The 14,388-nt window shown below is 51.5% G+C and overlaps 1 protein-coding gene across 1 annotated transcript in view; it reads left to right on the forward strand.

Annotated features, from left to right (window-relative positions):
• The first annotated feature begins 1,134 nt into the window (after positions 1-1,134).
• Positions 1,135-14,388, forward strand: part of LOC150015057 (maestro heat-like repeat-containing protein family member 7) — a 31,293-nt gene continuing 18,039 nt past the window's right edge. The window contains exons 1-10 of the mRNA XM_090268278.1: positions 1,135-1,203; positions 1,512-1,641; positions 3,433-3,528; positions 4,007-4,111; positions 4,339-4,474; positions 7,259-7,371; positions 7,713-7,889; positions 8,209-8,363; positions 10,514-10,652; positions 12,711-12,901. Of these exons, the coding sequence (XP_090124404.1) occupies positions 1,181-1,203; positions 1,512-1,641; positions 3,433-3,528; positions 4,007-4,111; positions 4,339-4,474; positions 7,259-7,371; positions 7,713-7,889; positions 8,209-8,363; positions 10,514-10,652; positions 12,711-12,901 (1,265 nt within the window). The 5' untranslated portion in view covers positions 1,135-1,180. The remainder of the gene's footprint in view (positions 1,204-1,511; positions 1,642-3,432; positions 3,529-4,006; positions 4,112-4,338; positions 4,475-7,258; positions 7,372-7,712; positions 7,890-8,208; positions 8,364-10,513; positions 10,653-12,710; positions 12,902-14,388) is intronic.

Consider the following 14,388-nt stretch of genomic DNA (forward strand, 5'->3'; position numbering starts at 1 on the left):
GCTGGGGCTGGCAGCTGGCGAGGAGCAAGCTGGCATGCCTGCAGGGGGCAGGTGGCTGATGCAGGGGTGAGGACAGCCCCTGAAAGCTGGGTTCAGTGCGCCTCTCACCCTGTGTCTTTGCCCTCTGCTGCCCCCAAGGCTGAGAATGTCGTCACCCTCCAGAAGAGCCAGGATGTGCTGGAAGGTGAAGGAGAGAAGAAGACTATGGTGAAGAAGATGATGGTGCGAGAGCCACATCTGGTCTGTGGCATTGGGGTGGGAGGAGCGGAAGTCCTGAGTCTACCTACTGATGAGACAGGGGGCTAGGCAGGGAGAGGAGAGACGAGGAGGCAGGGCACTTGGCCTTGAGTCTCAGCTCCACCTCTAACTGCTCTCTGCCTATCTAGAGGGAGCCCAGGCAAGTCAGGTCCCTTCTCTGAGCCTCACTCTGCTCATCCGTGACAATGACTGTGTCACTGCTTGGGGGGGGGGGGGAGTGGGCGGGGGCGAGGATACAATCCAATGGTCCACTGTAAAGCATTGTGTACCTGGGAGCAGTTTTATTACTTAATACCAAAAGTTAGTTCTGGTGGGGAATTTTCTTATCATTTTGCTAAATACAGTCATTTCTCAGTTATCCACCAGCATGTGCTGGGTGGGGATAAGCAGAGAAGTTTCCAAAATCATACTTAGCTTTGAGTCCCTTAAAGAGGGAAAATATCCTTGCCCTTGATACCTTCATTTAACTAATATTAATTGAGCACCTATTGTCTGTAGGTACTAAATCAAAAGTGAGAAGTAATTAGAAGAACATTTTAAAAGGAATTCAACTGGATTTCTTTCGAGGGCCCTTTGTGGTGTTTTTGCTTTGGGCTGGTCTGTGGTTTAAATAAACCTCCCCACCATGAGGCTTCAGAGACGCAGCTGGTTAGAACGTGGGGTGTTTTGGTGACTTTGAACTGAGGCTCCAGACAGGTCTGAGCAGTGAACTGGCTCCCCCCGACTGGAGGCTGCCAGAGCGTGGAGGTGGGGAGTTCTGCCCAGGCTGAGGGGCTGCTGTAGCTGCTCCTGGAGGGGTAGCCGCAGCCCTGGTGGTCTGCAGCGGCCTGCTCCCCTCATCGGCCCTTCTGTGTGCCCTGCTCAGAGGCAGATCCAGGAGGAGCCACTGGATTCCCTCTCCAGCCCCGTCCGCCAGCAGGCCATGGAGACCCTGACGCAGCTGAGGTGTCCACAGCCCCTCCCCGACCCCCATCTCCTCTTCTTCTTGCCATGGGCTCTGCCTCTGTCTTCTGGAGCCTCTCTGCTGTGCCCTAACCCCACTCCTGGGTCTTCTCCTCTCCCCGTGCCCAGTCCCTCCCAGGGCTGTCTGCCCTCCACACCCACTTCCCTCCTCCCCCCACCTCACCTCACCCTTCGTGGATCTGAATCTCAGGCCCACGCCTGGCACCCCGTCGAGGTAGCCTCGCCCCAGCCCTGCATTCATAGCTCCAGCCGCCCTCACTCTATGCCTTTGCTTTCTGTCTCCTCACCAGTCACAGCCATCCTGTGCTGGATCTTTGGGAAATGTCAGAGCTGGTGAACACGTGTGTGAAGAGTGTGTTCTCCCTGCCTTCTGTGCAGGCCATGCAGGAGAAAGATGAGGCCAAGGCTGAGACCGTACGGGTAAGCAGGGCCCTCCCCGGTGGGTCCTAGGGTGGTCCAGGGTCCTCAGAGTGAGGTACATGGTAGGACTCCCAGCAGGGAAAGGAAGGGTGCTTGCTCGAGTTGCAGGGCCTGGGGCAATGTGCTGACCCTCTCTTGGTGTGAGAGGGATGTTTGGTGAGTGAACGGATTTTTGGAATAGGGATCAGTCCCTCATCTGGAGGGTTCTATTGACTTCTGAGCCCTGTCCAGTGAGAGGCCGGTGGACAGGCATTGGCATGGCCAGAGGAGGTAGCCAGGATTGACAGGAGGCTGGTTGAGGGCTAGGTCACAAGGAAGAAAGACTGGCTGTGGCCCAGAGAAGCAGGACCTCAAGGAGCTCAAACACATGGAAACCTCTCAACCTCTGCAGTTGTCCTAGGAGGAGCGGTCAGAGGTTTCCATTAGTGTAGGGTGTAGGGTCAGTGGGGGAAGTCAAGGGAGTGGTGTTTCAGCTCAGAGTAAAGCTCATTCATTCATTCATTCATTCATCCTTTCATTCATTGAATATTAATGGAGGGCCTACTAGAAGCACAGGGGTGGGATAGAGTAGGGGCAAGGGCAGGGGTGAGATAGACCTTATCAGAGAATTATGCAGTTAATGCAAAATTACAACACTGGTAAATGCTGCGAGCAAGCAGTACTGCTGCTATGAAGAGCCTGGAATGGAGGGGACCTGGCCTAGGTGGGCGGAGGTTCAGGATTCTTGGTGCTGGAGCTGCGAGGTTAAAGAAGAGCTTGTTAGCTGAAGGGAGTGGCACTGGCAGAAGGAAAAGCATGCCGGGCAGAGGGAACAGCCTGTGCAGAGGCCTGAGGATGGAGAGAACATGGCAACAGCAAGGATGACACTGAGGCGGTGTGGCTGGAGCCCAGGGTCGGGCGAGAGTGCTGAGAAGTGAGGCTGAGAGCTGTGGGGGCAGAGCATGTGGCGGTAAGAGGGCTCTGGGTCCCAGAGGTGGTGCCCTGAGATAAGACCCAGAGGAAGGGCGGGCAATCCTTGTTTGGGCCCAGGAAGACAGAGGCCCCCTTGTAGTAACAGGTCCAGCCAGCAGAGGTCAGCGCTGCACGGTGCCGGGCTGCAGATGAGAAGGACCGGGGGGCGTAGCTGGAGAGTGAGGTTTGCTTGGTGGTTGTGGTGCAACCCTGGTGTGAATGAACAGACTCAGGAAGCCTGGGCAACAACAATGTGAGAGGCAGACATGGGGAACTGGCAGGACAAGGGAAGGCGGAGGAGAGAGGGCCTTTCCAGAGTGGCTCAAACCCATAGCTCAGCCTTGTGTATGTGTAATGCCCGCACCTTCCTAAAACCCAGGCCTGTGGTGTGATTGACAGGGGAGGAGCCCGGGCGTGGAAGAAATGGCGGCCCTGAAGAGGCGACTTGGAAAACCTATTTAAGTCTAGGAGTAGCAAATTAAAAAAGAAGCAGAGCGCTTCCCTAGAGACAATAATAAAAGTTTACCTAGCTCTTAGAGTTCTGGAGCATTTTCCCACTCACCCTCTCATTTGTTGCTTACTTGGCCTATGGTAGATTCTTAGTGAATGTTGGGTGTCTGCTTCCTTCACTATAAGGTAAAAAGTGCAGGGATAATAACGACCAATTTGTGGATAAGGAAACTGTAACCCATGGAGGGGAAGTAATGTGTCCAGTATCATACGTTAAGTTAGTCTCGGGTGGGACCAAAGAGCAGCTTCCTGGGTCCACACAAGGGGTTGCCTGGGGTGAGGGTCTGCTCCAGAGGCCTGCTAGTAGCTTGGTCCTTCTCCTGTCTACAGACCCTTTACTGTCATACCTTGGAAGCCCTGCAGACACTGCTCAATGCTCTCTTTGTTGAGTGTCCCATCGCTGCTGGGCTGACGAGCATTTTGGAGGTGAGGGGACGGGGAGGAGGGGAAGGGTGGAGAAGAAAGGAGGATTGGCTTAGGAGGAGGGGGTGGTGGGGGCTGGACCCAGAAGGAGTGATTTGACTTCAGGACGTGATCTTGTGCCAGTGTTCTGCCTCCCTGTCCCAGACCCGTGCCTCTTCACTCTCTCCCTCCCCTCCATACTCCCATGGTAGCGGCCCCCGTATCTTTGCTCCGTTCATTCATGCCCCTGTCTTCTTCTTTGAGCCTCATGATTCTCCATCTTTCATCTCTCTCCTCATTGACCATCCTCCCTCTGGTCTTTCAGTCCTATTCTCAGCTTCTGGACCCCATGACTCCCTATGCTCTAAGAAGAAGAGAAGAACTGCGGGGAGTGGTCTTTATGCTCTCCCCAGAAGCTGATCAGTGAAGATTGGCCTGCCCACCCAGGCAGTAGGGGCTGGCAGCCAGCCTGTAGCTCTGAGCCTTACCCTTGTCCTCACAGCCCCTGGGGCCCTGGATGAACTCTGGAAAGGCCCATGAACGAGCTCGTGCTGTGAGCAGCAATGTCTCTCTGTTGAAGTGCGCGCTTCTCACCGTGCCTCACTTTGTGAGTGGCCTCTGGGAGGTGGGGCGGGGGGCCTCCTGGGGAGAATATTCCCAGTTCTGAGGGAGCCTGTGCACCTGTCCAACCTGTCCAGAGATTCCCAGGTGGCCCTTACCGTCCTCAGAGGGCTCCGCTATCAGGGACAGACATTCCACCTCTTTTTACCATTTACTGTATAGCACTATTGAACCTTTAAGACTCAGTCCCTAAGATTATTACAACACAAATAGGTATGTTTCGGATCCACGGGCCTGGGGCTTGTGCTGGGAAGACTCGCCCTTCGCGTCGGGGATCCCGATGAAGATATTGGCCGGGAGGCTCTGGAGGGCATCACCATCCTTTATACCATCCTGAACCTCCGAAAAGGTAAGTCTAGAGCACCTCTGAAGCAAAGCTTCTGAGCAGGCATTCAGCTAGGCACTTGACTAAGGCAGTAGTAGTAAGGCACTGGTGGGAGATGGTGGAGACCAGCACAGGGTCTGATGGGGTATGCGGAGGTACAAAGAATTAGTCCCCACAGGACCAGGGACAAAGGCTATAAACAAACCTATTTTGATTGAAGCAATCCTTTTATCTAAGCTTTTCCTCATCCTTCCAAATTTAATCTGTGACTCTCCTTTTCACATTCCCATGGAACCATGTATACTCAGGCATGATAGCCCTAATCTCTTAGTTCCTGGTCTGTCTTCTCCACTAGACTATAATCTCACTTGAGGACAGGGCAAGGCTGTGTTTTTCTTGTTCACCGATGAACCCCCAAGGGCTAGCCATGGGCCAGGCACGTGGTGGGTGCTCAGTGAATATTTATGGAATGAATGAACAAAGAACAGATTCTATCTTAGAACCACAGTGGTTCAAACTTGTAAGTGGGGAACATTCCTGGGATGTTCTTCCAGGGAGCTAGTGTTGCAGCATGGGCTGACACAGGTGCCCAGAAGGCACTGCACCTAGAAGTGCACCGTATCATCGATTACTTGTGTCCTTCTTTTTTCCACAGTCCCAACACTGCCTCAAACCAAGGGACCTTGGCATGTTGTTTAAACTGCCCTGGCTCTGGAGGCAGAGTGACCTAGGTACAAGACCTGGCTCTGGCCCTCCCTAGCTGTATGACTTCAGACAAGCACTTTCCTTGTCCAGGTCTAGATTTATTCATCTATAGAAAAGGGTAAAATAGCATATAACTCGCAAGCTTTTTGAAAAATTAAATGAGATCATATATGGCACTTGTCAAATAGAGCTTTTTTTTTTTCTTTCTTAAAGACTTTATTTCCTTGTTTTTAGAGGCAGGGGAAGGGAAGGAGAAAGAGGGGGAGAGAAACATCAACATGTGGGTGCCTCTTGCGCACCCCCAACTGGGGACCTGGCCTGCAACCCAGGCATGCGCCCTGACTGGGCATTGAACCAGTGACCGTTTGGCTTGTAGGCCGGTGCACAATCCACTGAGCCACACCAGCCAGGGCAAGTTTTCTTTTCTCCATGCCTACAATGATGGTCTTATTAGTTTCAGGCCTTTGGGATCTGTCTGGTGTCCCTGCTTTTCTTGACCTCTAAGATTTGGGACAAAGATTTGGCCCCCGGACTATTTTTGCTGCTGCCCAGGAACCACTCAGACCTCCTGTGTAATGGGTAAAAGTGATATAAGTCATGTCAATAATCAGCCTTAACGTCAGGAATAGCATAAACCAAGTTAGTATTGCTAGATTTTGCAAATAAAAACACAGAACACTCATTTAAATGTGAATTTCAGATAAACAATGAATAATCTGATTGAAAGTATTATATATTTGAGAGATATTTTCACTAAAAATTATTTGTTTACCTGAAATTCATATTTAAGTGGTTATCCTGTATTTTATCTGGCAAGCCTAGGCCAAATCCACTCTGTTAGATTCTGCAGGAGAAAAGTGGTTTGTCTGGACCCCCTGACCGTAGGAAGCAGCAAAGCTAGAATACAAAACGTGCGTTTGCCTGATTCCAGGTCCCAAGCTCCTTCCCTTTACAAAAACCCACACACTTGGTTCATGTGGTCACTCCACCTGATGGACCTTTCTCATGCCTATGTCTTGCCTACACTGGCAGATCCAGGAAGGACCCAGGCCAGGCCATAGTAAGGGCTCATAAAATGCATCTGAAATGTGTTTCCTTCAGTAGAAAACAGAAACCATCATGTGCCAGATACTATTCTATGACCTGGGACACAGCAGTGAAGAAATAAATATCAATTCAATTAATCAAATAATCCACCCTGTTGAACTTACCTTCTTGTTGTCAGTAGACAACAAAATAAAAAAGTAATACCTATAGTAAGTCAGATGATGATGAGTCCTAAAGAAAAAAGGAAGTGGGAAAGGGGAATTGGGAATGCCAGGAGCAGGGGGATTGCCGATTAAGAGGCATTGCCATACGCCTACCGGAATGGCAAAAATGAAAGGGACGGTGCCGCACGCTGGTGAAACCTGAGCCACTGGAGCTCTCGGGATCTGCGGTGGGAGCATCACTGGCCTCCACCGTGGAGAGCTGTTTGTCAGTATCCCCTGAGGCTGAATCTATGTCTACCCAAGGACACAGCAATTTCTCTCCTACTTATCTGCCTAGCAAATGTGTACATATAGTCAGCAAAAGACATGACTAGACATACTAGAGTGTTTATAGCAGCACTATGCACAATAGCTGGAACCAACCCAAATGTCCATCAGAGGTAGAACAGATACATAAATTGTAGTATATTCATACCATGGGAAACTGCGCAGCACTGAGGATGAATGGAGCAATGCTGCTTGCAACAGGGGCCATGAAGCTCACCCACATGATGTTGAGTGAAGGCCAGACATCAAGGATCGCATAATATATGAGTCCATTTGTAGAAGTCCAACAGTAAGGATATCTAATCTGTGGGCTGAGAAGTCGGAATAGTGGTTACCCCAGGGTAGGGGAGGGACAGAGTGGACTGAAAGAGGGCATGCGAGGGGCTTCTGGGGTGCTGATCACATTCTGTTTCTTGACCTAGGCGCCAGTTACGTGGATAGGTTGAGCATTTGAAAATCCATTTAGCTGGGTACCTATGATTTATGCACTTGCTACATCTATGTTTAACAAGAAGTTTTAGAGAAAGGGTGATCAGGCCTCACTGAGAAGGTCCTCTTTTTACAGGAGCCAGGGATGAGAACGAGATCAACAAGGTGGAACTGTATGAGAGCAACAAGCGTTTCCTGGGGCCCTACAACCCCGTCAGCCCACGCCAGAAAATTCCGCGTGTGATCATGGTGACTGCTTGCTGCCTGCCAGCCCTGGGCCTTCCCGGGAATGGGGGAGAAGGGCAGCACCAGCCTGCCCAATGCCCTCCCCTCCTATCCCATCTTCCAGGAAGGCTTCCCTGACCACACGGGCCATCCTGAGTGCCCACGACCCCTCTGGTCTGAGCCACAGTGAGTGGGCTGAGTCACTCAGCTCTGAGGCCACGTCGCCTCTTGTTTTGCAGCTCCTCCCCAGAGATTGCGGGCTCTCCCTGCTGACCTCTGGGTGTGCTTGGCGGTGTTCATGCACCTGTGTATGGCTCATTCAGGGTCTGTCCATGTGTGCCAGCATCTCTGTGCCTTTGTTTCAGGAATTCAGAAGCTTCCTGGGGCCCGAGGAGGTAAAGGACCTGTTGCTAGCAGCCCTGGAAGGGCTGAAGGGTGCCTCGGAGGCTCAGGGGAAAGACTCAGGGGAGACGATGCGGCTGGCCTCAGAGGTGACACTCCACTCAGTGCTGCGGTGGTACAAACACAGGACACGGGAAATGGTAAGGCCCCTGGGAGTGGGGGCTGGGCTGGGAGACCCCACAGGGCCTGCTGGTCCCTCAGGTAAGGCAGGGGTGGTGGTAGCTGAGTTCAAGGCGAGGAAGAACTCACCCATCCAGTGTGGGGCAGTGGGGGTGGGCAGTGAAGACAAAGTAACTCGCTTTCAGGGAAGGAGCAGGCACTCTGCCCACTTCCCCATTTCTCTCCTGTGTGTCCCCTTCTATCCTCTCACTCCTTTCCTCCTCCGTCTCCTTGCCCCTACAACTCTCTTGGCCTCGCCATTGGCCCTCTGCGTGCTCATGGCTTCCCGCCATCCTCCAGATCCCAGAAATCACGGAGGCTGTCTACGTGCAGCTGAGCCACATCCAGGAGCCACAGGCCCGCAAGGTGGCCCTGCTGCCCGTCTCTCTCCTGGCCTGCTCCTTTATGCCTGAGGTCGTGGAGGCCCTGCTCCTGTGCCCTCTCCCACTAGACAGGTACCAAGGTGGGGGTTGGCCTCAGAGGGTTGAAGCAGCCCCCACGCTGGCCTGGGACTCTCCTTCTACCCAGAGGAATCCCTTGCCCTTTCTAGGTGGCCCCTCTTCTGTGATCTGTGGTACTACGACGACCATTAGGCACTTCCCAAACACTGCTAGCTGTCTTTGCTCAGCATTAATAGTGCAATAACCCCATTCTACAGATGAGGAAACTGAGGCTCAGGGGAAGTTTCTTACCCTAGGGATCCACCGAGCCAGCAACAAAATGAGGACCTGAACTCAGATCTGACCAACTCCAAGCCCAGAGCTCTATAATGATGCCATAGAAAGGAGGCCTGAGTGACAGTCCTTACTCAGCTTTCAGCTGCTGTGTGGTCTTGGGCAGCCTGCTTGTCCTCTCTGGGCTTCAGTTTTCCCCCACAGGCCAAAGGAAGAAATAATCCCTGCATTCCCACTCCATATGGGTGGTTGTGCCGAGTAATGCAGCCAGTTGTGCCGGGCCTGTGCAGGAGGGCGCACCGTGTCCTCAGCCTTCAGGGAGCAGGTGGCCTGATGGGCCGAGGGGACTGTGGCCAATGGTGAGCTCATGGCCAGGAGAGACCAGTGTGACTGGTGCAGCCTCCTGGCCCTGGAAATGCTCCCACACCTTTGAATGACTAAATCAAGGCAGAAAGCATGTGGTCCACATCTTAAGATGGTTGGTTGAGAGTGAAGGTAACAGAATTGTGCAGAGCTATGCAAATGGGGTGTGTCTCTAAGAAGGAGAGTTGGTGTCATTCACAGAAGCCAAGGACATCAGTGGTGAGGGCTGGGGTGACACATATCTGTCCTCCCACCTGCAAGAATTTAAACCTTGTGACTGCACTGCCCACCAGAGGGTTTGCTTCTTGGAGCCACTAGACATGCAGACTCACAAGGCTGCGGAGGCCACACTTGAAATCAGAGTCACTCAGGATATAGGACAGGATGGCATCAGGGGCTCCTCTTTGCAGGAGACCTTGCAGCAGGCCATGAAGCTGGCCAGACGGAGCAGGAACAAAATTCAAGGAGGCCCTTGCTCTCAGGTGACATGCCTGCCTGCACTCACTTGTGTGAGCCTGAGAGTGAGGGACTCCTTACGTTTTGTGCCCTGGATGCTTCACTTCCCTTACCCCAGCCTTGGCCCTGGTTCCAAGAGTTGGTCTCGTGGGTCTCAGGCGGAAGGTGTGGGAGCTGCCTTAGCTTAAGTGGCTCGGGCCACACGGGAACTAGCATTTCTTCTAACAACTCTATAGACTTGGCTTCCAGGGTCCCCACAGAGACAAGCCCAGTCGCCCCAGGAAGCTCAATGCTACAATGTCCCCATCGGTTCTTATAGTTAATTTATAGTTCCTCCCAGCTCAGATGCAATTTACCAGTTGGGTCACTTTTACCATAAACAATGTTACCTAGCAACATAGTTGACATACTGTCTTTATCAGGTTTCCAGGGGAACAGAGCTGGAAAGTTAATGGGAGGCTCAGGTGTTCCTGCAGAAGGTAGAAAGGGCTGGTTTAAGTCTATAGCTCACCCGCCCATCGGAATGCCCGCAGGCCGGTGCCGCCTGGCGCAGGTGCCTTCCCCTGCCTGGGGTACTGCCTCCCAAGGGGCAGGGGCGTGGGCTTCTTGATATCATGTGACAGATGCAGGGTCCAGGCCCCAAAGGGCTCCTTGGCCTGGGGGAAGGAGCACAGGCTTTGGGACACCAGACCCGGTCACTTCTTGATGATGCAACTCATGAGCTGTGTTGTCTTATACTGGTGATTGCACGTCTCTGAGCCTCAACTCTCCATGTCTAAAATGGCAATAACAACCCACCTTGAGGGTCATTGTGAGAATTCAGTGACCCTGAATGTCTTAAATGTCTTTTCGTATCTGTATCCCCAGAGATGTGCTCAGTGCCTGGACGATAGCAGATGATCGATATTTGCTGAAGTAATAAATTGTCTGTAAAGCACCTGGCATAATACCTGGGAAATAGGGTTTTGTATCGCTGTTAGCCCCCTGCCTCATAGGGAGTGTTTTCTGGACCATTCCAGGAATTTGCTAGCATGCCCATGGGTACCAGTGGGAAGCTGGGTTGCCCCAGCTTGGGCCTGGTCCCCATAACTATCTTACGCCCGACCTCCCAGCAATGGAGCAGAGATGTGGAGGCAGCTGATACTGCACAAGCCAAGCCGTGATGTCCAAAAGCTCCTGAACCTGCTCCTGCTCACCCTGGAGGAGGAGCCTGTCACCAAGAAGGGCGGGGCCTCCAGCAAGCCACTAGCGGTGAGACCTGTCTGCCTGCCCTTTTCTCCTCCCTCCTCCTGCTAGACTCAACCCACCCAGCTTCTAGGGTGCTGCTCTGCGAGCAGCTAGTTGTGTGGCCTTGGATAAGTGTCTGTCTGTCTGCTCTTGATTGTGATCCATCGATGGCAGCAGTGCTGCTACTTACAGTTACGTCAGGGGCCTGGAATAGTAAACGTCTAACATTTACCTGGCACAGAGCAGATATTCAAGAAATTTCAACTCATATATTTAACAATTCTTTATTGAGCGCACGTAAGTTCTGGAGACTCAGCAGAGAGCAAGACATTCTGAGGGAGGGAAGCAAATAAGCAAAGATATGGGGAATGGAGGAGTGGGTGCTATTCTCCTTTACAGAGGGAGATCCTCCTGTTCAGGAACAGTCTGCGTCTTGCCCAAGGTCACACAGCCATTGAGTGGCGATGGCAAGACTCAAACCCAGATCCCGTGCTTCCCCATCGGGTCTCTCTGCCTCTCTCTCCCAGCATCGAGCTCTATGGATCAGGCACCCCGTGCCCTCCATGATTTTGGCATTTAATTCACTCCTCCCATGTATTCTCCAGTCACTCATCCATGCGTCTTGCTGAACAAGCATAGTTTGAGCGTAGATACGGCGTGGGCAGATTTTTACCTTGTGGCATTAATACACCATTTGAGCAAGATTAAGCCAAGAGCAGAGCCTCATGGCACATCACCAGAGGCTTTTCTCTACACCGCAGACTGTTTTCTTTGAATAAAGTATTAGTTTTGGGCTGCTGACAAGTGGAAAGGCTTTGAGTCCAAGAGACTCATCTTAGCTCTGCCACTGCCTCTCTGTGTAACCTTGGCCGGTCACTTCCCCCTCCTTAGCTTTCATAGTAAAATCTGTAAAATGAGTAGTAATAACTCCTGCCTCTCTGTCTTACCTGTTGAGAAGAGTGAGATAGTGGATGTGAAAGGGTTTCCTAAGCCGTGAATTACAAATAAGGGCTGTTTATTGTTCTCCTCCAGCCCACATTATGTCATTTATTTCCATGGGAACAAGTCATGGGCTCTTTCACTTCACAATTAAATGGGCCAGCTGCATGGTGGCACAGATTTCAATCATTTCTTTAGGAAGGAGTCTCCCTTCTCCTTCAGTCACTTCTCACCACAGCTGTGGGGCTGGCTGGACGAGGCCCAGTAACCTCACCTTATGGAGGATGAATCTGAGGCTCAAAGCGGGGCAGGGAGCGGTGGAGCCAGAATGAGCCATCAGGTCTTGTGACCCCAACCCATCACTGCCTGCTCCCTGCCCCCACCTTGTCCTTCAAGTTAGGGAGGACTCAGTGGGCCAAGTGTGAGGGGTGGGCCCAGGCCAGGACCAGAGTGAATGTAGGTGGGGAAGTTGGAGGGGGGCAGCAGTGAGTGCAAATTTGGTCCTTGGGAACCTGGTGGGACAAATGCCAACGAAGCCAAATTCCCAGGGCTTGGGAGGGTTGGTGTGAGGAAGGTGTGTGAGGCAGGTTGTCATGGAGTTCAGAACAGGTCCTTCCTGGCTCCTGCTCCAGGCTGTGGCTTGTTTCTTTTAGCTGCTGGCCACATGGGGAGGCAGTGAGGGCAGTCCACCTTAATGGCCCAAAGTAAAGGGTCAGCTGGTGCCCCTTTGCGGTCTGTGTGCCTGTGGTACAAAAGAGGAAGAGGAAGAGGAAGGGCACGCTCCAGCCATATCTGAAACCCTAGGTTCAAGACTCAGCCCTGCACCCCAGGGGCTAAGTGACCTTGGGCAAGTCCCATCACCCCTCTGATCTTCTCACTGGCACAGTGGGATCAAGACCACCACCATGATCTTCCAGGGGTGTGTCAACATCAAAGAGGCAGGCTTTTGTTATTGCTCCAGTGCAGGGCCCACCCACAAAGCCAGGAGTGGGAGTCGGGATTCAGGGAGATCTGGGCTTTCCCAGGCCACGCCAGAGTAGAGCAAAGATCCAGGTCTGACCTCCTAGAGAAGCAGTCCACCCCCTGCCAGCAATGCTGAGACAGTGGGCCAGGACTTCTCACACGCCTCTTCTCTGCCCCCAGGCAGCCAGCGGCCTGTGTGCGCTCCTGTCCGTCGACAGCTGCCTGGACCATGTGAGGCACATCTATCCCCATCTGCTTCTGGCCTTGCTCGTTCAGGTCCATCACCACATCGGCCTCAACCTGTCTGAGCTCGTGGGTTCCCACGAGGACGCCAAGAAGGATGCACAGCTCTCTGCCTTCGTACCTGTGTGGTATGCTCCTGCTGTTCCTGGCTCAGGGAGGGCCACCCCGACCCACTCCCCCCCCCCCCCCCGCCGCCAAGGGCCCTTCTGAAAGTCTTTAGGGCAATCGATAAGTAGAAATCAGCTGTGAGACTGGAAGAGAAAACAGAACCACACTTCTGTGAGAGGCAATCATCTGTTCAGCAACTATTTGTGAGCCCTTGCTGTGTGTCAGACTCTGCTTAGTGCTGGGCTGCGGGAGAGAATCGGCCCTCCCCAGGGGGGTTTTATCTAAGGCCTGGACATCCAGTTTTAAATGGTTAATTGGAATAGGTAATATATGCACATGGTAAAAATCTCAAAAGATATTTTCTTCACCCAGTCACCCTCCCCAGAAGGACAGAGTTCTTTCATGACCTTTCAGAGGTGGTGTGTACAAAGATAAGCACACATTTATTTCTCTGTTTTTCTACCAATGGAACTGTGACCCGTACGCAGTTACACATTTTTGCTTTTAGCATATATTATGTCTTAGAGATAACTACATATAGTGCCACCCATCATTTTTCACAGCTGCATAATATTTCCATGTAAAAAAATTAATTTCAATATTAATTTCAATGTACCGTAATTTATTTCACCAGAGTCCTCTTCATTTAGGCACTTTGAAGCCCTTTGTGATTACAAACAATGCTGCAGTGAGTTTGCTTGTCCACATGTCTGTATGTGCACACATGCGATCGTATGTATAGGAGGAATTCCTGACAGCAGGATGGCTGCAGCAAAGAAGGTCTCTGCATCTAAATAGTCAGGTGGAATAGGAATGTGTGGGGAAAAGGGTTCTTGACCAGTGATGTGATGGAAGAGGAATTGCAATATATCCTAAAGCACCGAACTTGCCAAATAGCCTCCAACAAGGGCACCGCCACCAGTGGTGTATGAGTGTCTGTCTCCTCGCATTTTGCCAGCACAATACTGTATAAAACATTTTCATCTCAGCCAGTCTGAGAACTGGGGAACAAAAGGTACAGTAGTCCCTCTCTATATCGCAGTTCACTTATCGCAGCCTCACTGCATCGCGGAATTAAAAAAAATATTATATTTAATTATTTATCGCGGATTTTTCGCTGTATCATGGGATTTTGCGGTACTGTATACGTATGGTGTTAAAGTTACGTAGATTTAAGAGTGTAGAATAAATGTAAGGTTCCTACTTCACGGGAGGGGGGTCTAGAACGTAATACCTGCGATAAGTGAGAGAATACTGTATTTTGCTGCAATTTTAGTTTGTGTTTCTCTTATAGTGAGTGGGGTTAAGGGTGAGATGCTGTTTGTGTTTTCTGTGAGCCACTTGTTCTTGTCCTTTGTCCAATTTTATACAAAACTGTTGGGAATTTTCCTTAATTATTTGTAGAAGTGCTTTATATATTAAGGACACTACTCTTTGTCATTCGTATTCTAGTTTGTTACGTGACGGGCAACGATTTTACTGTTTATTTATTTTTTGTCTGTTTGTT

The sequence above is a fragment of the Furipterus horrens genome, unplaced genomic scaffold, assembly GCF_987537825.1.
Source record: "Furipterus horrens unplaced genomic scaffold, mFurHor1.1.pri manual_scaffold_3, whole genome shotgun sequence".
NCBI classification, from domain to species: Eukaryota; Metazoa; Chordata; class Mammalia; order Chiroptera; family Furipteridae; genus Furipterus; species Furipterus horrens.